The sequence below is a fragment of the Protomyctophum parallelum genome (genome assembly GCF_964188405.1).
Source record: "Protomyctophum parallelum genome assembly, chromosome: 1".
In the NCBI taxonomy this organism is placed as follows: Eukaryota; Metazoa; Chordata; class Actinopteri; order Myctophiformes; family Myctophidae; genus Protomyctophum; species Protomyctophum parallelum.
In genome coordinates, this window is record NC_139697.1 from 12,048,322 (window position 1) to 12,073,312 (window position 24,991).

The 24,991-nt window shown below is 46.3% G+C and overlaps 1 protein-coding gene across 1 annotated transcript; it reads right to left on the bottom strand.

Annotated features, from left to right (window-relative positions):
- Positions 1-1,931: 1,931 nt before the first annotated feature.
- On the bottom strand, positions 1,932-24,991 carry susd5 (sushi domain containing 5). Its single transcript, XM_083769363.1, has 5 exons — positions 24,572-24,991; positions 22,297-22,474; positions 13,268-13,377; positions 5,437-5,625; positions 1,932-3,902 (listed from the first exon to the last, which is right to left on the bottom strand). Exons 1-5 carry the CDS (start codon positions 24,660-24,662, stop codon positions 2,011-2,013), a joined length of 2,460 nt encoding a protein of 819 aa, XP_083625489.1. The 5' UTR covers positions 24,663-24,991; the 3' UTR covers positions 1,932-2,010.

Consider the following 24,991-nt stretch of genomic DNA (forward strand, 5'->3'; position numbering starts at 1 on the left):
AAATCGATTTGCCAAAAATCTATCTATCTAATCTATCTGGTTATTTTTGGTGAATGTTCCCCGCCAGAATAGGGATGCTGGGTGTTCAAGTGGTTAACAAAAGTGCCATTTTAAGTTTTAAGCATATTTTGATTGTCGCGATAATATCATTAATCGCAATCATTTTTGCCACAATAATCGCGTGAAATCTTCTTATCGTCCCATCCCTAACAGTACAACATACGGCTGTCTCAAATTGACGCGACAGCAGTTCCTACTGTGATGTCACTCGTTCCGATTATCCAGAGTCAAACTGTGGGTGTTTGTCTGTCCGTCTATCTAATGTAATGGTATCTTTCTCTGGGTTGCCACAGGATGGTTTGATCTGAGTGTGAGTGCCATGGGCAGTGCTCCGTGCTGCAGTGCTCAGACTCCTGACTCCTCACCACAAATCTTCAAACACGTCCCGTCACTGACTGGCAGCTCACACTGGCGTGAGACACACATACACGTACTGTACTGTACACGCACACACACACACACACACACACATTCTCTTTTCTCTCTATTCCTCTATCTGTCATACACACACACACACACACACACTGTACAGGCTTGTGTGCACATATGCGCGCACACAGGGGCTGAGTCTGCAGTCTGGACTCTGTACACCCCTCCTCTCTCACCAGCCAACTGTCAAAACCAACACAAACCACAGTACGTTTAGGAAGTCTTAAAATGGCTCCCTCCCATCCCTCACCCCTCTCACGCTTTCATCCTATGTTTCCTCTTCCCCTTTTTGTTCTCTCTTCTCCCCCCTGTCTCCCCCCCTCCCCACTCTCTCTCTCTCTCTCTCTCTCTCTCTCTCTCTCTCTCTCTCTCTTGTCTAGTTTGACAGAAGAAGCCGGGTCGTTGGTTCCCTGGGCGACGGGCCCAGAATGTACTATGATAATAATCGGAAGTGTTCTGAAACTTCAGCACTTTGTCGTGGAGTGAAAAAAGAAAAAAGAAAAAGAAAAACATGAAAACACAAAACTGCCCGCAGGTGATTAATTTGCAGACAGGAAATCATCATCAACAACAGCAACAACAACACTGAATAACTCAGTCAACAGAGCACTGGACAAAATCGTAACAAAAACAAAGACGAAATAACAAAATAATCTATATACCACAATGTCAGAGGGATTTTGGAGGCTGAAGTCTCGACTTGTTTTAGGCAGAAATTATCTTCTGCTGTGGTTATCCTGTACACTACAGTATAACCCCCCGTCCCCCGTCGTCTCCCTCTTGCATCGTCCTGGATGTGAGCCTATATAGTTCACCAAACGACCAGATCGTACAACCTTCCCACCCAGATACTGGAGATATGAAACTGCTGTTTGGATAGGTAGAAGAAAAACTGGGCGAGGTCGCCTCAAACGCCTCAAAGTGCGCGGAAGGAACATCTTGTCGTTGTGTGGAACTCAAGGTGCTAAGACGTATATGTTATGTTCTAATTATCTAATAACATGGACACACTGTGTTAACATGGGGTTCGCAATGTGGTAGTATACAATGGTTTAGGTGCCTCTAAGAGACTGTGGTTATTATGGGATGCTTACGTTACGCGCAGAGCGCGCGCTGATACAAAGGAAGTTCTCTTCTCTACTGACAAGAGACTGAGTAAAGAAGTGTTGGTTCTGACGTTGAAACGTGTGCGCTTGTCAAGTCTTTTACACACAACAGTATAATGGTACCTATGCTACATGCGATGCTAAGTCTTCACGGGCACGTCTGTTTATACCTATCCAAAGTCTTCAGATCCATATAAAGTGTCCGAGATGAGATGATGAGGTGCTTCGCTATAACCCCATTCATTCAAAGTTATTTCAAACTCGTCTCATCCCATCTCCATCCTGGTAAACCCCAGTGTCTCTGCAGCCCTGCATTGTCCTCTCTCTCTCTCTCTCTCTCTCTCTCTCTCTCTCTCTCTCTCTCTCTCTCTCTCTCTCTCTCTCTCTCTCTCTCTCTCAGGCTCTCTCGTCCGTCTTAGACCTTCTGCTGCATCTCAATCTGTTGGGCGTGTCTGCTGTGACTCTGGCCCTTGTTCTTCCCGTTCATCTCGTACACGGAGCTCTTCTGCTGTCTCCGCCGGTAGCACCAGGCGCCCACGGCGGCCGCTGCGGCCACCGCGCACACCGCCACGATGACGGCGGCCACTGCGGGCCCCCGCCCCGAGGCGCTGGGGGGAGGAGGGGGGCCGCTCTCCCCCCTCTCCCCCTCCACCTCGCCCCTCTCTCCATCCAGGCCGGTCAGATTGTGCTCGGCGGCTCCGCCGCTGCCTCCCCACAGTCCCGTGACGACGTCGGGGTTGTACGCGGTCGGGGCGGGGCCGTGGTGGTCTGGGAAGGGTTCCTCGGTGAGCTCGTCCTCCCAGGAACGGGTGGGCGCGACGGGGTACGTGGCGTCGTAGTCGCCGGTGTCGGGGTACAAGGGCGGCTCGGAGGTCGCGGAGGGGCTTGCAGTGGGCACGAGACCGGGCCTCACCTCGGGTCGCCCCTGCTCTGCGACGGGTTCCAGGGTGGACAGCGCAGGAGCGTCTGGGAGGCTGGTGTAAGGGACGGGTCGGCTCACTTCCACCACCTCGTTGGGGCTGTCCGTAGTCCCCCCGGCGACCACCACCCCCCCTTCCTCCTGGGCCTCCGCCGTCGGCCCCTCCTCCTCCTCCTGCGTAGAACCGGCTTTCTCGGCCTCATCTGTGATGACGGCGTAACCTTCCAACCAGGTGTCGTCCGTGGTGGCCGCGGTCTGTCCCACGTTAGGGGTCACAGTCTGGGGTTCGGCAGTGGCCATTGGAAGGACCACGTGATGACGATCCACAGGAAGGACCACGTGGTGATGGCGATCCACATCATCATCGTGGCCATCGGGATCAACGTGGTCATCATGGTCGTAATGCTCTTGGCTGTCGAGGTGGTCTGAGTTCTCCTCCTGACCGGCAGGGTGCTCGTTGAAGTCCTGCTCGCTCTGGTCCTCGGCGGCATCATCGTGGTCGTCATCGTGGCCTCCGTCTCGAACGTGACCTTCGCGGTGGCGCCGCAGCTCGTCCTCGTGCTCGCCCATGTCGTAGTGGTCATCGTGGCCTTCGTCGCTGTCTTCGTAGCGGCGGCGCGGCGGCTCCTCTTCGCGTTGAGACGGGACGATGTGGTGTTTCACGCGATCATCGTCGTCGTCGTCCTGCTCGTCCTCATGGCGACTCGTGTCGTCGTGTTCCTCCTGGCCGGCGCGGTCATCATGGAGACCGTCGCCATAGACGTCTGGGTCGTCGTAGTGGCTGTCGTTATGCTCGTCCAGGTCGTCGGGGCGGCTGTCGTTGTTGTCGCTGTCTTGTTCGCTGTCGTCTCGCTCTCGACTGGCGTGGTCGTCACGCTCGGCGGGTTGCCGGTATTGGCCTCCTTGGCCACCGTACTCCTTGCTCTCGTCCGACTGGCCGCCCGACGCCCTGACGCGGTTCTCGCCCTCGGGGGCCGTGGCGGGGGGTGTGGCGGGCGGCTGGGTGGGCGCAGCATGCCCCTCCTCCTGGAAGGCTTCGGATGGGAACCAGAAGAGGTGTTTCTGGGACAGCAGGGAGACGGGCTGTTCTGTCGCCTCCGCAGGAACGGTCCCTGCCACCTCCTCCACCTCCTCCACCTCCACCGCCTCTCCTTCCGCCACCACGCCCTCAGTGTCCTCCTCCTCCTCCTCCTCCTCGCCATGCTCCTCTCCGTCTTGTGCCACGTGGAAGACGGCCTCCTGCTGCTGCTCCTCAGCCCTGGGCTCCTCCTGCACCTCCTCGTACACCTCGCCCCCCTGAGCCTCCTCTGGCCCCTCCTCCTCCTCCTCCTCCTCGCCGTAGGTGTCCGTGAACTTGTCCTCATAGTCGACGGGAGTCTCGGTCTCATCTGTGGAGGCACACCAAGAAGAAAAACACAGTGCATTTGGTCAGTTAAACTGGACTTAAACGTAGTTCCGCGCCGGTGTTTTCAGCTAGACCTTGCGCCACCCAGACTTCCACAGTGGCACTCATGCTCCCTATAGCTCTTTGTTATCTTGACTCTTGTTGTCCAAAGTGCTGAAAAAGAAACTGAACTGAACAGAAGGTGTTGGGCATCAAAAATAGCAAATCTACATGTTCATAGCGTGACGATGCACACTTGTTGAGAATTTAATATCTTGTTGTTTGTGCCTGCACAAGAAGCGACTTGTCGAAGCCTAGCTGTGTAGTTGGATGATTGGTGCGTGACGATCTGATTGAGGAGGTGCCTGTAAATCCTGTTAGATGACTGGTTAGTTACGTTAGTACATGGTTAGTTACGTTAGTACATGGTTAGTTACGTTAGTACATGGACATTTTGTCTCTCCTTTAGTTGTTTTTGAGTTTTCTTGACTTGACATTTTTAAATGATCATGTCCTGGGATACATTTTTAATTGTCTATATTTTACACTTTCACTGTTGTTACAGACAACTTTAAGACAATGACCACATCTTGAAATATGTGAGTTCATATGCTGACTGCCACAGTAGCAGATGTAAGTTCCACAAGAGCTTAGCTTACCGTAAACGTAGAATTGGCATTCTGTGTCCACGGATGACCCCCCCCCCCCCCTCCATGAATGAACTAGGCCACAATATGGCATGTTGCAGTGAGGTGCCATGGCAGCCATCTTTATACCAGTTTACAACCAAAGACTCTGTTTTGCAAAAGCCAGGAATGAAGGCCCAGTTGCCCAACTACATACACACAACAAGGAAGTGCTCACGCACGATTCTATATTCTAAGCTATACTTGTGAGGATATTTAGGTTGTCATCGACAATAGCCGAAAAATTTCAGATCTACAAGCTCACAACCATTCTTTTGCACCATGGTGAATATTGGATCTGATTGTCACAAGCCACACAATATTCCCAAGATGTTTATGGCTTTTTAGGACAAATTAGGAGAAAATCTACTTTATTATCGACCTTTCTCTGTCCCAGCAATAGATTTTCCGTCAGCCGGCACCCATTTAGGAGACAATTTGTATGATTTTATCTTCGTAAATGTACCATCTTTGATTTGGTCCTCACTCAGATAGTAATACAAGTAAGACGCGCAAACGCGGGAAGCGAACGCAGCTCGTGTGTGTGTGGTTGTGTGTGTGTGTGTGTGTGTGTGTGTGTGTGTGTGTGTGTGTGTGTGCTACAGCTGCGCCCTGTGTGTGTGTGTGTGTGTGTGCTACAGCTGCGCCCTGTGTGTGTGTGTGTGTGTGCTACAGCTGCGCCCTCTGGTGGCGGGCGGGTGGTGTAACAGCGGGACAGACACACAGACACACAGACACACAGACATTCAGCCCTTGCTGTCATAGTAAGTGGCTCACTGCGTTCGCAACAAGTACACACACACGCACACGCACACACACACACACACACACACCCTTTAATGCCCCTCGTACCTTTGACGCAGAGCTGCACCAGGCCGTACCACTCTCCACAGCTGTCGCACAGCAGGCTGAAGATGCTGTGCCCGCGGGGCATCAGGTAGCCGGGTAAACACGTGTAGAGCAGCTCGTCGCCCATCTGGAAGCCAGAGTGACCCTGCAACCGGGTGTTGGGGAAGGACGGAGGGTCACCACACGGCACGTCTGGAAAAACAACAAGCGCAGAGTTACACGTGAGCTGAAGCTACACAACTGGCAGCTACACAGAAGATACAAAGCGGCTTGTTGAGGTCCAGTGTTATTTTCGGTCGACTTAAACTATGCCGAAAAATGCTCATTGTCTACTTGTTTCACTGACAGAAACAACACCATCATGGCCTGCCAAAATACATTATAGTCGACTAAAATCTCTCTCTCTCTCTCTCTCTCTCTCTCATTAGCAGGCAACAGTGTTTCTGTTTCTGGCACAACAGCGCCCCTACTGGTACTAATAGTCATACTGGTGCTCATGGCCACATAGGTGGACAGGTGGGTGAACGACACATAGGTGGGTGAACACGGACATTGTTGTTCCTTGGAGTGGTTGCACCACTCAAAAACTAAAACTTCTCAGATTACTAAAATATGCCTAAAACTAAATCAAAACTTGCTGTCCACATCAACACTGTTGAGGTCAAGCATGGGTCTGACGAGCGATAAAAATATAAAGTAAAAAAGAACAGAACTGGCCGACAGAAATAATTAGTTTCATTCATGCCCCTTCTGTTGAAGATGAATGAATGAATGGCCTCATGAATTTTGCAGCTGCCTGCCGGGGGAGAACTGAATTTATTAAATGTAAGGCCATAGATACTTCCATATATTTGCATACTAGTCCATATCTGCACAATAATATCAGTTGCAAGTACTGGAACCATGGGTACTGGAACCATGGAATCACAAAATGTCAGCCACTTATATGCCCTATATTGATGTTTTTTTTGGTGTGTTTGTGTATGGGTAAGGACGGAGCTATGGGTGCGTTTACCAGGGTTAACTTCCGCACTCCTGACATCTCACATACATATGTATTATTGTTTATGAGAATGCAAAATATAATATGTGTAGGTACTGCTAATTCAAATTACAGCTTTTTAATCTTTCAAAATCATCTGCATAATCGTCTCTGTCGGGTGGGAACCTCATAAAACTGTTGCGTTTGAGGATTCAAATTAAAAAGCATCAAAGGTAGCAGGTCTACAAGCTTGTAAATTTGCTACTTTTGACGCTTTTCTGCAAAGCTGTATATGATCAAGTATAGCGGGGCATTAATTTACGTAGAAAACACACAAAAAAGCGTTATGAACTACACTGGCCTAACACATTGGAAGTTGACATTAGCTCACACCTCTCCGGTCGGGTTGTGCAGTAGATCTGAGATAGGAACGGTTTGGGGACAGAGGTTGTTCTTGGACCTGTTTCTTGATGCCACCCAGCCAGGAGAACTGAACCCTCTGGTCCCTTCCTCGTAAACAGGAGAGCTACTGTGTGTTTGTGCACGTATACATGAGGTATGAGGGCCAGGTCTACACACCCTTCATACACAGCACAGCACTTATGATAGATAGCGGTTCTGATAATCATGAAAGGGACACTTCACCCTTTTTGCAAAAAGGCTCACTGGCTTCCTGGACTACATGTTGTCTCAGTAAGACAGCCCTACCCCCCTATCCACAAGGAGGAGCAGTGCACCAAAGCATTATGGGAATTGTAGTTCAGGAAGGAATTAAGTGAGCGCATTGTCTATGACATCATGGACACTGGTAGAATGCTAAAATCTAAAACCAAATAGTACACACACAAATACCCCAGGAAAGTGTTCTAAATCTTCTAAATGTCATTAACATAAAGTTTTTTTTGTGTCGCTTTAAGGATGCATGAAAAGAAACTCAGAAACACAACCCATTGCCAGCCGAGAAGCAATATTAATTAATATTAGCTTAAATTAACACTGATCACGTGTATAGACCTGGTAATGGTTACCATAGCAAAGGGTTCAACTTCATTCACACACACACACACACACACACACACACACACACACACACTTCACACATCACACACACAGTAGCTCTCCTGTTTATGAGGAGGGACCTGGGTGGCATCCAGAAACGCATCCAAGAACAACCCCTGTCCCCTTCCCCCTCTTAGATCGACAAGTCAACTGGATGGGTGTGAGCTGATGTACACCTTGGAGTCCAGTGTGCTACAGATCTGCTGTATATGGAGGATGTTAAATCACAACACACAGCCAAGATTAATGGCATGAGTGATTCACAGACACGCACGCACAGCCGCGCACACACACTACTGTTGCATGCTGGGACATTGAAGATCATGTTTTTTCATGTGAAACAAACTTTTTCTAACGGTCAGATTTTTAATGCCCCCTTTTGACAAAATATGAACGCTTCCAATCTCAGAGCTCCTCAGCCAAAAATGAAACAATTTATACATAGACATATATACCACCAGTCAATCATTATGGTATTTCTTTTTTTATCATTTCTAAAAGTCCTCTTTTTATGGAGAAAAGATTGTTAAAGCCTCCTCTTTAAGGTATAAACTGGCTGTCGACCCCCTTTTCACACGTCTAAAAAGAAGGCCAATCCTGACTGAGATTGGGAGAAAAAGATCTACATTTTGTGGATTGGCTATTTTCAGCCAGCGACACAGTCATACGACAAAGTATAAATCAAGCTAAAGATGCAAGGAGAGAAGAAAAAGCCTCTTTCACACCCTGGTAAATAACTCACACCCAAACACGCAGGCACACACACATGCACGCACGTGCATACACGCAACGCATGCACACATTTCTCACAACTCAAGTTGGCTTTGTACGAGGCTTAAAAGGTCTTTAAATAAATACTTTTTGAAATGTCTATGAGGAAAATGAACGGGGAATAATTTCCTGGGCCCAGGTAGGGGCCGGGACTGAGACGCTCTATACAACCATATATCTTTACAGAGAAATAAATGCGGGTAGTTTTGACCACAAATCGTGCGCAGATATCTCGCATTGTGAGTACGCCTTTGCTTCTCCGGATTTCCCCCATGAACACATGAAGATGAGCGACAATGTCCTTGACTGTCAAACGATAAAACAAGGAGCCAGAAGAATCAACTTATCAAGAAATTAACTCAGCCATGGGAAGTAAAGAGTCATCGGATGACCTTCTTGTCCACACTGGGAAAAAACCTTTCCATTGTACAAGGTGTGACAAGAGTTTCAATCACATCATCTGAAGTCACACCAGTGTGTCCAAACCGGAGAAAAACAGCACTTCTTTTGACGTTGGCGTTTTAATGACTTATGTAAAGAGAAAAACAAGACGTTCAATCGGTCGTCCGCCACATGAAACGCCAACAGATCCACAGTGGGGGGAAAAGCTGTGTGGAAAGAGTTTCGACGACCTACTTGATATGAAGAAGCACCTGTGGTGCGTGCCGGTCATATACATATTCTCTCACTTTTTCTCTATATTTCACTCACTCACTTTTTTCCCCTCTTTTTTTATAACTAGAGTGGTGCCCGTTGGGCACTGGCCTACTTGGAACGATGCAAGTTGGAAATGAATGCCCCACCCAGTTATTAATCCATTCTGACCTGAGATCAGATTAAAAAAATGTCTTCTACATCCTGACAGTTTTCCATTCTGACCTGAGATCAGATTCTAAAAATGTCTTCTATGTCAGTCGCTCGTCGATTTTTCAAAAATAGCAGACCTACAAGCTCGTAGTGCGCCACTCGGTGGCACGCTATGAGCTTGTAGATCTGCTATTTTTCAATAGCTAAAGCATAACATGCTAACACCAAAAGGGGTTCCTGATCAAAATGGGTTAATGTTTGTGTCCCTTTTATGTCCATATATGGAGTTCTTGTAACTCCATACCCCACCCGGCTATGCAATACCTGTTGTAACCATGGGCCATGTCAATACTGTATATGGAGATTTCTGTATCTGTCTCTCTGTGTCCCTTTATTCCTACAGTATATATGGAGGTCTGTGTCCTGTCCTGTGCCTCTGTCAGGCATGCCCAAATATGGAGTGTTGTGATGTCAGAACAGGCCAGCATGCCCAAATATGGAGTGTTGTGATGTCAGAACAGGCCAGCATGCCCAAATATGGAGTGTTGTGATGTCAGAACAGGCCAGCTCCATATATAGAGCCTGGGCAGGGGCCCTGGGCAGAGGCCTTTTGTGGCGGTTCTAGACAACCGTGGCGTCGACCGATTCGACACAGGGCATTGCACTCCCTGTGCGGGTGTGGAACGTGTGTCGAATTTGAAGTCGGTGGGGCGAACGGTTCTTGAGTTACGTGCAATATAGCCGTACACACAGACACACAGACAGAGACATTATGCATTTATAGATATAGATAGATGGCAGTCAATGGGGCTCGGATAAGGATTCTCCAAATACGGGTATATCGACATATCTAATCAACCTATTTAAGTCTGACATCACAAACTCCATATTTTGGCATGTAATGGTTGATCTAGAGCTCCATATATGGAGCCGGCAGAGACATCCAGTGCTGACATCATACCATTGTAAAACTCCATATATGGATATCTCTGACTCATCGTGACATCAGTAAGATGTCACGAGCGTCCAGCCAAGCATTATATAAAGGGTAACCGACCACCACGATTTCATTTCACACGCAAGCAGTAACTATTTAACACCACTCCTCTTCTCCAAGACGCCACCTCTCAAGGATACGATGATGAAGCGACACTTTTCTTTTGACAAGAGCTTCAATGACCTGTGTAATACGAAGAGCCACGGGAAGATTCCCACTGCAGGGGAAAAACAAGATGTTCAATCGGTCGTCCACCACACCGGTATTAAACCGTTCCACTGTAAACAGTGTCACAGGAGATTCACTCTGAAGCACAACCTGAAGAAACACCAACAGATCCACGGCGAGGAAAAAACGTTCCTCTGTGAACCGTGTGGAAAGAGCTTTCATTACATACGTGACGTGAAGAAGCACCAGTGGCACACCCACACCGGAGAGAAGCTCTTCCACTGCAAACACTGTGGCAAGGGTTACAGTGCGCTAGCTAAACTGAAGAGACACCATCTTGTCCACACCGAAGAAAAAAAGACCTTCCATTGCAAACGCTGTGACAAGGGTTTCAGTGCGCTTGCTTCCCTGGCGAGACACCATCTTGTCCACACTGGAGAAAAACCCTTCAAATGTAAACACTGTGACAAGAGCTTCAATCGGTCAGATCGTATGAGGTCACACCAGTGTCTCCACACTGGAGAAAAACAAGACTTTCTATCGGTTAGAACAGCCAAGGATCCTGGGCTGTGGTTCAGTGGTCCAGGCACCTTGGCTGGTAATCCAGTCTGGGGCAGTGTGCCGCGGGTTCGACTCCCAATCCCGACGGCCTTTACTGCATGTCACCCCCCCATCTCTCTCCCCATTTCCCGTCAGTCCACTTTGTATCTATCAATAAAAATATAGATACAAAGTGCAAGATACAAATAAAATAAAAGGCGAAAGCCACAAAAAAACATTAAAAAAAAGAACAGCTAAAGATACACAATTGTCCCCTCTGTAAACTGTGTGAGAAGAGACTGAATCAGTACGCCAAATCATGCTCTAAAACATGCATGGTCTTTAGACGGTCCCAGCAGAGAATCCTAGACTTCTCTTTCCCTGGCCAAATTGTTCATTTGATACGTCGCCATAGTTACCTTCTGAATATTTGTAGGCCTACTCCAAATATGGAGATATCCGACATATCTAACCCAGTGCCAATTAGATGAGAGAGTTATGACAACTCTGTTCACTTCATGGGGCCAGTCCAATGGTGGGATACTGTAGACTTCTATTGGTGAAGAGTGACACAGGCCTGACCCGGAATTTTACGGAATGCATTGGAGTCTATGGGCTCATGCGAGTGACAAACGAGTACATGAACCACGTGACCGGGCTGTTTTCTGCCCCCTCAATGACAGCACTCTATCTCTAAAAATCTCTTATCTAACCAACCTATCTAAGTCTGACTTCACAAACTCCATATTTGAGCACAGTTGATCTAGAGCTCTACTATACATGGAGCTGGCAGAGATATCCAGTGCTGACATCATGCTATTGTAAAACTCCATATATGGATATCTCTGACTCATTGTAACATCAGTAAGGCCTATTCATACTCCAGTTTTAGGTGATAAGCGAGTTGCGCCAGGGGCAGGAAACAGCTCTCAAGCGCTGTTCATGCAGCCCTGCAGTGTGACAAGCTGGTGAAATAGTACGGATTGGCAATTCTGTACATACACTACTAGTGAAAGCCACGCCTTTGTCACGGTCAAAACAGTAGTAGTGTATTATGTACGGAGTTTGCAATGAGTGAAAATCAACCGCTAATTCCCAGTAGGGTACTTATCAAGCAGAACTTATCGGTCTACTGCACATGCTGGGAGCCTATACTGAAAACGACAAGCCAGACTACATGTAGTAGATCGGCTTGATAAGTAACCTACTGGGAATTATCAGTTGATACCATTTGAAGCAGGTGGAGTTTGGGGTTTTCTAGGGTTTGGGTGAGATCGGGCTGTAAAAACAGAGATGTGTTTGGGTGAGCGGTGAGTGGATTGTCACCACGGTTAAGACTGAGGTTAGGGTTAGCAACCTATGTGGCCAGTTAAGACTGAGGTTAGGGTTAGCGACCTACGTGGCCGGTTAAGACTGAGTTTAGGGATAGCAACCTACAGTACGTGGCCGGTTAAGACTGATGTTAGGGTTAGCAACCTACATGGCCGGTTAAGTGGTTGGGATAGTGTTAGAAAACGGTCAGAATAACGGAGAACAATGACATGTTACCGCCGAATCCGTCATTCCTTCACGTAAAACAACACAGCTTACAATTAGAAATGCATTAGGGAACGTTACACGTTACATTTCATGGGTTTTTTCGTTATAGCGCAACATATGGTGAAGTCACGTGACGTTGATCCCCTTCCCCTATTTGCTCATACTAGGACATGTCAGAAGTCAGAAGAATATGTTTTAATCCATACAGAGAGTAGAACAGCCAAAGATTGTTATTTTTTACAGTGAAGTCAGTGAGTAATTGTGTAATTTTGGAATGTGTCTGATTGATTGAGTATAGAGGGTATGTCCGTGACATCATCATCATACCCGGAAGGAACGCCTACTGAGTGCCAAAAAACGACTTTTCTGTATGTAGCCCATACATCCAAACAGAAAAGTCCTGATTGCTTTAAACAACGTTAAACGACATTAAACTTACTTTGCCAAGTCACTTTGCCACTCGATTTGCCACTCGATTTCCCATTCACTTTATGCGCATACCCTCTATATTTCTTTCTTCAATTTTTTTTTCTTTTCCTGAAGTGTGGGATAACTCAATCATTCTCAACCTGTGGGTCATCGGCATGCAGGGTCCTCAGATGACAGTGAAATGACAAATGACAATATCACATTGTTTTAGTCCCATCCAGATTGGAAATAGATTTGTTTGATCAAATCTGAACTCCAATAATAAGTGCCAGACAATATATATATATATTTGTGCTGAAAACAATATTAATAATGATAAAAAACACAGGACCACAATGGAAACAAGCCCTCTGAGCTTCTGTACTTCTTGAAAACTTGTTAATAAAGTATTCAATGGATCAATACTTTGATATGTTTGTGCCCATCTCTGTATACAAGCACGCATCCACGTCTGTCCTTGTATACAGTATTATGTGTGATGAGTACGTGCACTGACTTCCGTCCATGCGTGCGTGCGTGCATGTGTGTGTACGTGCACTGACCTGTGTCCTTGATGCAGAAAGCGTCCAGGTGAGCGACATCCTCCGTTACGTTGTCTGTTCTCACACCCACCGCTTTCAAAGCTCCGCCCACTTTATTACACACTGTGGTCCTGGAGAGAGAGAGAGAGAGAGAGAGAGAGAGAGAGAGAGACAGAGAGATAGAGAGAGAGAGATAGAGAGAGAGATAGAGAGAGAGAGAGAGAGAGAGAGACAGAGATAGAGAGACAGAAAGAAAGAGAGAGACATAGAGAGATGAGTTGCGTGTTACATCTACGTTAGAGCCTGTGAAAGGCTTATGAACTGTACTGTATACAACTATACATACAATCAAAACGTATGTTAACAAAACACACGTGCGCACCCACACTCACACACACACACACACACAAACATGATGTAACCACCGCACAGTTAAATCAAGTTCACTTACAGTACGTATAACTGTCAGGGTTAATTTTATATACTGTCTGACTAATATAATAGCACTGGGTTAACTCCTCCCTAGAGAGGAAGGATAGAGTGCAGGCTCTCTCTGAGGTGGTCAGAACCTGCTGAACTGAACTGCTATAGAATGCACACGCACACGTGTTCACAAAATGAACTCACAATTTTCACTTGGATAAACGCCACACACACACACACACACACACACACACACACACACACTGGTATTACTATATCTGTAAACATAGTTTTCTGCCGGTGTCGTGCACCGGATATCACAGACCCTCAAGCACCACCATCAAGGTACAAGGTACAATAGGCATGTCACTCTGCACTCAGTATACTCTATGAGTACGTCTCCGCCATATATGACGGCTGCCAATTATATAGCAGAGACACCACAAACACACACACACACACACACACACACACACACACGCTAATGTACAACTCCCATACTGTACAAGTGTTAGTGCACTGATGTAAGCCATGTGTGTGACAACGCATTTCTGCTGAATAACGTCACACATTAGAGGGGCGGCTCTGGATAATGTATGTATGCACAGCATGTGCTGCATACAAAGGCACACACACACACACACACACACACACACACACACACACACACACACACACACACACAGCTCTCTCCAGAAATGTGGCTTATTCAAATATTATTGCAGCGTGACATCATCACAGGGCAGAAACGTGCGCGCGTCATGCCCCAAGGAAGCACGCCATGCTATCGGGAGTCAGCGCGCCTATAGGCCTAGATACTATGGCAACAACACCAACCAATGAAGTCATCTGAACCACAACCCCTGATTGAGTGCAGAGCTGGGAATGGCTAGAAGCAGCTGGACGCAATGCAAGTTCCTCAAAGTGGACAAGACTGTCTCTTAATTTTAAGAGACAGTTCTCCCTTTGAGGCGTTAATTATGTGGTTTTGTGACTTGCCCTCATGTTGGCCCATGTCCTTAGTTGATTACCTGTGAGAGAAGTAAACCTTATTTGATTGGAAACCTGGATTTTGTGTTTGTTCTGCACTGCCTCACACTGTCTTGCTCTAGACCTCTCATGACATTACAATATGTACTATATAAGTGTGACGGTTCCCTATGTTGTGTGAGTGTGAATATAGTTGCTTAGTAGGACTACTTCACTTATTTATGTGGTTGTGTGTAGTTGCTTTGCCCCTAATCATTTCTGTTCTCTGTCCAATAGGATTGGGGAGCAGAGTTTCTAATGATGATCAGCTCGCACCTGGGCCCGGGTGTCGACGCCCTATAAATGCCTGCTTCCCCAGTCCTTCCCCAGTTCTGTTCTTTTCATTTGCCTCCTGCACCTTTTCCACCATGCACACTTTTCAACATTTCTGTTAATACATACAACACGCACACATACATTTCACTCATGAATACACACACTACACCACTGAATACTGATCTCCACACTTCATCTGTTTATTATTTACAGGGTAAACTGCGTCTCCCCTGTTTTTTGTTGTGTATCTTGGCACACCCTAGGCCAGGTACATAACATAAGTAAAACAATTACATAATTTACATCACATGGATGCACCTAGGATGTATCCTCAGTGATGTATCCCAAGGTCATCAGGGTTTCGGGTCTTGCAAACATCATACCCCTCACTCAGGTGACCCAACCGGGGTGAATTACGTCCCAGTAGCTACCCTCGATCAGACCCACTATAGGGAAAGACAAGGGCCACACAATCCGCGGCTCCGGAACTACTCTGCCGGGACTGGGATGGAGGTAGACCAATCTGGCACATGGCGTCTCACCAGGTCCACTCCTGCTCTCAACAAGTCCAGGACCTGTGCGTTGCACCAGGCTCCCAGCACCATGCAGAGATTTCATTCAGTATATAGCCTATATGATATCATAACCATAACATAACATTAGGGCGATGTACAGTGTACATAAATCATCACTTCCTACAGTCATGTTGTAGATTGTAAGATGAATAACAGCATGTGGGTTGTGCTATCTAATTGTTACGGCATCATTAGACCATAGATCATCCAAACGCAACCCTGTGTCAACCCAACTCCTTCCAACAGCAACAGATAAGAATGGCTGAAAACCCTTTTGAAACCAAGGAAAACATGTTCTCACAGGGAGCAGCAAGCAGGCTGCCAGCGCTACGTGCAGTACCACAGGAAGAAGGGCGGAGACCTCTCGTAAATTAATGCCCTGCTACGTGATCATACTACAGTATCAAAAGTGGCAGATCCACAAGCTCGAAAGGCCTTTACTGTAAGGTTGTAGATCTGGTATTTTTCCCCCCTTTTTTGACAGTTTGGGACAAATGACCTAGGTTTCCAGAACGACAGACACAATATACATTTTTAACCATAAAGAGTATCTATCCAGGTCTGTGTGCGTGCGTACCTGCATGGCCAAATGTCTCAAGTAGTATATTTCGATAAATACACAATTCAAAATTATGTTTGGCCAACAATTTGAGAAGATTGAGGTTGGATTTTAGGATTAATATTAGGCATTTAGAGGTTATAGTGTTGGTGTTGGAGTGATGCCTGAATTTATACTTGCACTGGAATTTTAGATCTACAAGATCACAATGCTCGTGATAGCATGGTGACTCACATGACAGGTCTATGCCAGGCTAACCTCAGCTTATAAGGACAAGTCTGGGAAAGAGAGAGAGAGAGAGAGAGTGAGAGAGAGAGAGAGAGGAAATAAATAGGCAGTTATACTGCAGGAAATCAGGAAAACCCAAGAGAGACAAAGGACCAAAAGACAGTGATTGTGTTTGCATGTGTGCATGTGCGTGCATGACTCTGAGACCTATACACATTCATTAGGGATGCATGTCTAATTGGGGACAACATTTGGCATTACCCCATTTAGATGTTACTGCAATTTCATAAGGTTAGGGTAAAGGGTTAATGTGATTTCCCCATAAGCAAAAGCAACGTGCGTGTCATGTGTGACCCCCAGTAAGGCAGTGTCAGTGTACTCTTCAGCTGAATGCCTAGACATTTCTCAAACCCCTGACACTTTTCATGACATAGCCTAACTCTTACAGGAACAGATCAAAGACAAACGAAAGTTGTGTGTGTGTGTGTGTGTGTGTGTGTGTGTGTGTGTGTGTGTGTGTGTGTGTGTGTGTGTGTGTGTGTGTGTGTGTGTGTGTGTGTGTGCGTGCGTGCGTGCGTGCGTGAGTGTGTATGGCAAGTGTAATTGAAGGTAAAATTGGTTTCCTAAGGACAACACCCTTCCCATAATATTGTGTTTGGTTACCGAGGTAGCAAGACACATGACTGACAGCTTGGAAGAAGGTCTTACTTCAGGCAGGTGCATGTGTGCGTGTGTGCGTGCGTGCGTGCAAACCTTAAAGACAGATGAGGTCTGGCAAGTTTAGCCCATTGACTAGCCTACAGCCTAATGCATAACTACAAGTTTAGAACATTGACTAGCCTACAGCCTAATGCATAACTACAAGTTTAGCCCATTGACTAGCCTACAGCTTACAGCTTATAGCTGTAAGCTCATAGCGCGCGCTATGAGCTTGTAGGTCTGCTATTTTTGGAAACTTGAAGAACGACTGACAGAGAAACATAGCTTTTTCAGAAAACTGTCAGGATGTAGAAGACATTTTTAGAATCTGATCTCAGGTCAAAATGGGTTAATGAATCAGTATAATATCTCATTTGACTTGACAGTGCAGTCAACCGACCAAGCACAGCACAGACAAAAGGTTCAACTCAAGGGGTGGATGTAATGTATCTGAGGAAGAACAATGACCTGAACTTGACTCCACACGGAGGGAGTATCCGTTCACATCATCATCATCATCATCATCCTACAACTCCGCTATCCCAGTGTATAGGCTCCGGGCAGCGAGGCCCCTGTGAGCCCAGCGCGCAAAGGCTTTATGAAACCCAGATGAGCGCCGAGCAACAGGGAGGATCAGGGTTCGCGGCACTAAACCGGAGGAAACCCGACACCCCACAATCTGTTAGATTCTAGTCCTGTTGCTGTTCTGATCTCTGTGCCTCTCCTGTCCTATTATGTTCTGTTGTGTTCCGGTCCGTCCCGGGTGAGCGGAGGCCCGAACACAGCAAGACAGATGAGACAGAGAGAAAGAAAAAGGAGATCAAGTACAGGTTTTGGAGAGAATCAGTCTTTTCAGAGATCCCCTATATGTCTCGCATCTATACACAGTGGTTCTCACTCGTGTAATGCAACGCTAGTATATAGGTGCCACGCCACCCACTTTGACAAACCCTGCTCTACACCTGTGAATTCTGTTTTGTCTATGTGTGTGTGTGTGTGTGTGTGTGTGTGTGTGTGTGTGACTGTGTGTGTGTGTGTGTGTGTGTGTGTGTGTGTGTGTGTGTGTGTGTGTGTGTGTGTGTGTGTGTGCATGTGTTAAGGCTGTACCCTAGCCCTTTTTTTAGGACTCGAACTTCGGCAGGAATTTTCGAGCGAACAACCGGACCATTTGTTTCTAATTAATTTAAAAAATAACCATCTCGATCAGAGCGCACAGCGCGTCTCCCCCGCTCTAAGCTAAGCTAAAAGTTGCGCCGTTTAGATCCAAAAGAATGTGTCACTCTCTCGGTTCTGCACTGCTGTACTGGAGAAGTATAGCAGCGCAACACAGCGTAGAGAGAGAAGAGAACACCGTTTTGCGATCGTGGTGGTGTGTGTGTTGCTGATTGGCTGATTGGCTGCAGGCCCATCACCAAATTAATGTGCACAGGGGATTTTGGAGAGGGACAGCAGAGATAGACATAACTTCTGACAGGAATGCACTAGAAACTTACTTTTTTTGACATGCTCATATCACATTCTCGCCAAGATATATTTTCGAGTTAATAAAAAAGGGAAAAAAATAATAATATTTATTTTTTATAAAATAAAATAAATTAAAAAACGAATGGTTCAAACCCATTAATTAAGATTCGAGTGCCAACCCTAACGAGCGAACATTCGAACCTTGAATGTTTGGGGACAGCCTTAGTGTGTGTGTGTGTGTGTGTGTGTGTGTGTGACTGTGTGTGTGTGTGTGTGTGTGTGTGTGTGTGTGTGTGTGTGCGTGTGCGTGCGCGTGCGTGTGTGTGTGTGTGTGTCCACACATGCAGCGTATGTTCGGAACTATTCCCATTCCCATTTGAGCTACATAGCAGAAACTCTTAGAGAGTGAACAGGGGCATTTAATTTGCCCCTCATGAACACAAAATACACATTTGACAGAACACGATGTCACCACCGCTGTAACACCCAACTCGATTCCTGACTATACTGCAAAGTCCTTATAGCATGTAACCCACTTAGACTTGTTGTACATCTAATATCGACATATTTGGGGTTTGAAGAGCTGATATTTTTAGACTATAGGTTTCACACGCTTAACTCTGAGAAAGTGCAAAGGGTGTTGAGGGTCCATTTTTGCACCCTCAGACTGAAATCACGATTCAGGATATACGTTGCATTGTAACTCAGTTCGACACAATGTGAAATCTATAGCTTGTGACTGACGGCTGCATGCATGGGTTGGTCCTGCGTTTATCCATCTACATCTGCTAGTGATTGCAGAAGGGGGGGTGGTGAGGGGGGACGACACGCGAACCTCCCAGCCTGTGCATTACATTTGGGCGGGGACGTGAGATAACTCAACGCACAGGACCGTATGGGACATCATCCCTGGACCTATAGGAGGTCTGACAGCCAGCCAGCCAGCCTGCGGGGCCCTGGATCGGCCTCACCTCAACCGCAGACCCTCTGGAAGGGATTGGAGTCAAGATACAATCAGCTGTTATCACCTTATCAGAGGTGTTCCATCTTGGCGTTGCTGAAGGAGGATCAAGAATAACCTCCAGGTTTGAGAGGATGATGTAGACTTAGTGGATGTAGAGCGTGAGTGGGAGGCCACAAAGCGGTGACGATGGATGGGGACACGGGACGGCGTGTGTGAGGTCCTGAGGTCTGAGACAAATGGAGGGCCTACATGGCCCGCTGAGAACCTCCACTCTGCTGTGTAACGGCAGGCAGGCAGGAGAGTTCACGCGGGGGGAGAGAGGGTGAGGTTTTGAGACGTACACAGAGATAGAGATGGATGATAGACTGTGAAACATGGTATGTGGGTGTGAAAGCTGATGTCCACCGACCAATGCAGGGAGGGAGAGAGAGAACAAAAAAATGTGTCACGTCTTCCTGTGCAGGCAGACGTGCATCTTTAGCCATTTTAGGGCAGCCGCCATTTTCCTCCTCTTGCACTTTTGGGTTTTTGTAACCTGGGGACGACCCCATGGAAGCCCCCCCTGGTGTATCAAAACATTGTCCATAATACAGACATATTATGTTTAATAAAGTCCTTTGTAGTTGTGAGTTTGAGACAGAGTGTGAGACAGCATCCCTTGGGGCATCACTTTCTCAACATTATACTCCAAGAATAAGAACTTCCTCTCAGCAAGCAACTGACCTTCAATACTCTATTTCGGCTTACACTGTGAAATGTTTGGTTTAATTTAACTCAAAGTTATAGAAAGTTACAGGTACATTATTTTACACTTTCAAAGTTAAACAAACACCCAGGATTTCACAGTGCCTGCATCTTAATTGCAGACTTTGTAGCTTTACACTAAAGTCCTTCCTTGCCTCCACAGTCAGTTAGCAAGTCACGTTCAGGGGTCAGCGCCATGCTGGCTTGTGGTGGACATGTTTGTCAAAGTTCTATGTTTGCCAAGGTGGACATACAAATGGGCCTTCTATGATCAGGTCTGTGACTGAAACTCAGTAATGGGGTCTTATGCTCAAAATAAGAACATTATAATGTTATCTAAAAGACAAAAATAAAATACAAAATTTGCCACGGACAAGGCCAGGTCTTGCCACGGACACATTTCTCCGGACATATTGATGACTCCTGTCACTTTCTCTCTACAATTTACAATTTACAATTTAGGCATTTAGCAGACGCTCTTAATCCAGAGCGATTTACATTAAGCAAGAACAAAAAAGCATGGGAATACATCACATAAAAACATTTATCAAGAAACATGCGTAAGCTAAGAAAGTAACAGTGGCATATCTATATAATGAAGCTATACATATAAACTATACATCTATACTACTATGCTATACATATGTACTATGACGTGCTATGACTACATACAATGCAATTATAGTGCTGTCTACATAATATGCTATAAGTCTGTATCAAATGCTATCTAAGTCTACAGAAATGCTATCTAAGGGGGTGGGGTAAGTGCTATGGGCCATGATGGAGTCTGAAAAGGTGGGTTTTCAGACTAGATTGGGAGTGATGCTGCAGTTCTGACTGCAATGGGAAGTGCATTCCACAGTTTTGGAGCCAGAAGGGAGAAGAGTTTGGGACGTGTGGAGCGTTGTCCCGGCGTTTTTAGTGAGGGTACTTCCAGCTTCCCTGCGTTGGCTGATCTGAGTGCGCGGGAGGGTTTGTAGGGTTCGATCATACTTGCAAGATATGGGGGAGCCATACCTTTGGTTGCTTTGAATGCCAGCATCAGAGTTTTGTATTCTGTGCGGGCAGCGACCGGGAGCCAGTGGAGGGAGCGGAGCAGGGGGGAGACATGTGAGAATTTTGGCTGGTTGAAGACCAAGCGAGCTGCGGCATTTTGGATCAGCTGGAGAGGTTTCTGGTTCGAGTCCCAGGGCGTCCAGCTGAAGTACATCCATGCTGTACATCCAGAATTCCAGATCATAATTTGACCTGTTACAATCTCCGTCTATACAATCCCACATTGGACCCTGGCCAAGAATTCAAAGAAAAGCTGCTGAACCATCTGAATTTCACCATAATACCCTCCACCCGATGTATTTAATTATGTGGAGTCCCCCACATCTCTATATACTATAGGTCTGCTCTGGACGATCTACAAGCTTGGTGCTACATATTACACTTTTGAACACCTTTGCACGTCTCTTGTATATTTGCGAGGAGACATGCAGCAAAATACTTTGTTTATTCCACACAAAGTGCCTCTGTAATTAATGCCAAGATTGTAAAAAACAGAATCTGTCTTATATGAGCCATACTCTCTCTCTCTCTCTCTGTGTCTCTCTGGGTGATGGGAGCTGTGTGTCATGTTACCGTGGAGATGAGAGGTGTAAATGGAGGCAGTTGTGGACATGACACCCCGGCTCAGAATTCCACCCTCCTCCTCCTCCTCCTCCTCCTCCTCTGGAGCGGAGAGGAACAGAGGAGGCTTTCTCTCCTCCACTCCACTCCCCCTTCCTCTCTCTCTTCCCCTTGCTGCTCGGACGTTTAACTCTCCCCTCATCTCTTCCTCTCTCTCTCTCTCTCTCTCTCTCTCTCTCTCTCTCTCTCTCTCTCTCTCTCTCTCTCTTTCTCTCATGGTATTCACACATCTCACTCTCATTCCCCTTCCTCACGCAGTCTCTTTTTAGTACATCTTTTAGCCTGCCTGCTTCGCCTCAAAAAAGTAAACACCCAAAGCCAGTCGTTGACAACTCTTGACCTCCCCTTCTTATCCCAAGCAATTAATGACCACACACACACACACACACACACACAACACACACACACTTACCCCACGGTGCCGCCATACAGCCAGCCACTCGTGCACATGGCGAAGGAGCACTCGTCCACGGCGTGGCGGAGCTCCTCGGCCGACGCCAGACGGGCTCGCTGCCCGCCACAGGCCAGCTCCGCCTCCCCGACCCCGAGCGCATCAGAGGAGTTCCTCAGGTCCAGCAGGAACACCCGACCTGTGGGACAGATTGATTGATTGATTGATTGATTGATTGTTTGATTGATTGATTGATTGATTGATTGATTGATTGATTGATAACCTATCAGTTCGCAAAAAGTACAGAGGTACAGTTATACAATGATGCTACAATGATCCTAAGACGATGACACAAAAAGCTCTGGGAGCTTGTTTTCATTGTGGTCCTGTGTATTCAATTCATCAAAGACATAAAGACATACAAGAAATTATCAATATACTATAGGAGCAGTAGAAGTATACAGTAGTATACACAGAAAAACTGTGAGGGGTGATTCATTCTGGCAAGCTAGAAGATTGCCAAAATGTGCTCTTTTATGGCGGTTTTGAAGGAGGCGGGAGTCCCTCTTTTAGATGACTGTTGGTACAGGGAGGGCATTCCACATTTTGGTGGCATAACAGTAGAACTAATTCACCCCCACGTTTGTGACGTATCTGGGGGGAATGAGATCAGTGGAGCAGAGAGGATGCCACCCGCAAAGAGCTATACAGTATGTCCCCCGGCCAAGAGGGTATAATATACCCTAATTGGCCGGGGGACATATAGCTCTTTGCTCTTTGCTCTTTGCTCTTAAATATCTTAACCATATTATGGTTAAGATATTTGTCTTTAACATCCCTTCCTGTGCGGGGGACCATGCAGGGTTCGAAACCCAGGCGTAACATTGCAGTGCCATGATCAAGTGGTGGGGAATGGGGTCAGAGGGGGGTCAGTTTAGCTCTGTGGATCTGTGGCTCAGAACCTCTCTGACCGGAATGCCACAAAGACCACCATGTTTCGAATCCCACGTAAGGAACCACCTTCACATTTCTTAAAGCACTTCCCCCTCTGGAGATTGTAACGTACTCCCAGCTTTTTCTGTTGAATTTCATGACCTCCAACTTGTCAGTAAACGACTACATGGACGGTCGGTCATCATAGGTCACCAGGTCATTCAGTTCGCGGTTTCTCAACTAGTGGAAAGATCTTTTTTTTTTTAAATCAACAAATCCTACATTACTAAATCCATGGTCATTGGTCAGGGACCACAGGCAACGCCTGCTCTAGATCAACATTATCTCCTGTTAAAAAGCTGGAGCAGAGAGAAAGAAAACCAATGGACTTTAGGGTCACACATGATTCAGCCTATAGGCCTACAACAAGGCCGTCTTTTTGCAATGGTTTTGAATGGGAACAGATGGATTTGTTGCCATTGTGCAGCTTTCTGTGTGAACATGCACTCTCCGTTTTAATTGAAAACCTGCATTAATTGCAAAGTCAGGTGTGGCCGTAGCCTTTCACAAGATGACTCTATACCACTGTGATTGATTTTTGTACTTTTCTTGACAAAGGGGACATTGATTTTGTAAGCATCAAAGAATATCTGGGCATTAAACGAAAAATAGGGGAAATACACATCTTTCAGCTTCACAAACATGGCCTTTAATGACTTGCCTATGAAAGTCAGTGAGCCAGAACTGCTTATACCTTTTAATATAATAATTAATTAAATTGATTATGAATGGTTTTCTTTGAAAACAAAAATAAGTGGAAATTCCCTTGCACACAAAGCATCTTTCTTTTGACTGCAAATATAGAGATTAGTTAAAAGTCATGTGTGCTCTGCTGTAACCTGCATCCCACATCCGAATGCAATGCAACCTGAACTCATATAGGAGAACTAAGGCATGTCAGAATAAATCTCTTCAGTAATTTAATACAAGCTATTTTATTTCACAATGTTTATAAATATAGAGATGTCTGTGTCTCACTGATCCATTACAACAGTGTGTAAATGTGATACCATAGCCTACTGATAACATACTACTCCTGACTGCAGCTCATTGCCTAATACACCCCGTTCATCATCATCATCATCATGCATCGTGCTCTGCCTCTGGCTGACAGTTGTGTTATCATAGAAGAATAGAACCATTAATTTAATTCTGTGTTATCATGGAACCAAATTGGTCCACTTGGTTCCATGTGTAGGCTATATACACTCAGAACTAAAGCTATATAGACTACAGTATTCAGGCCTAACACTTTACAGTGCAGTCAGTCCAAATCCTAACTTCATGGTAAATCAAAACTTACCGTCTGCGGTAACGACAGAGGCCACGGCGAGACACGCCAAGCATCCAAACAGGCATGATAAAACAACTTTTCTTCTGTAACGTTCCAACATTTTATGCGCGCTCCGTCCGCGGGGTTCAGCGTGAAAACGTCCCTTGAAAATAAATGCTCTGAAACTGTGTTTTCACTCAGGTGTTGATATTGCAGGGGTGGAGATTGGAGATATGGTGGAGGGAGAAAAAAGAGAAGGCACTCCCGTTATTTCTCCCGCGGTGGCAGAGGTCGGACTGAGAGGATGGAGCGGAGCTGAGCTTGTTGACATGAGAAGTGCAATCGGAAAAAACAGTTCTCAGTGCATGCAAGCTGGCTGGGAGCGAGGCGCGGTTTATCTCCCCAAATAGTGCCTTGGCGAGCAGATGGAGCACCGGCGTGAAAACTCGC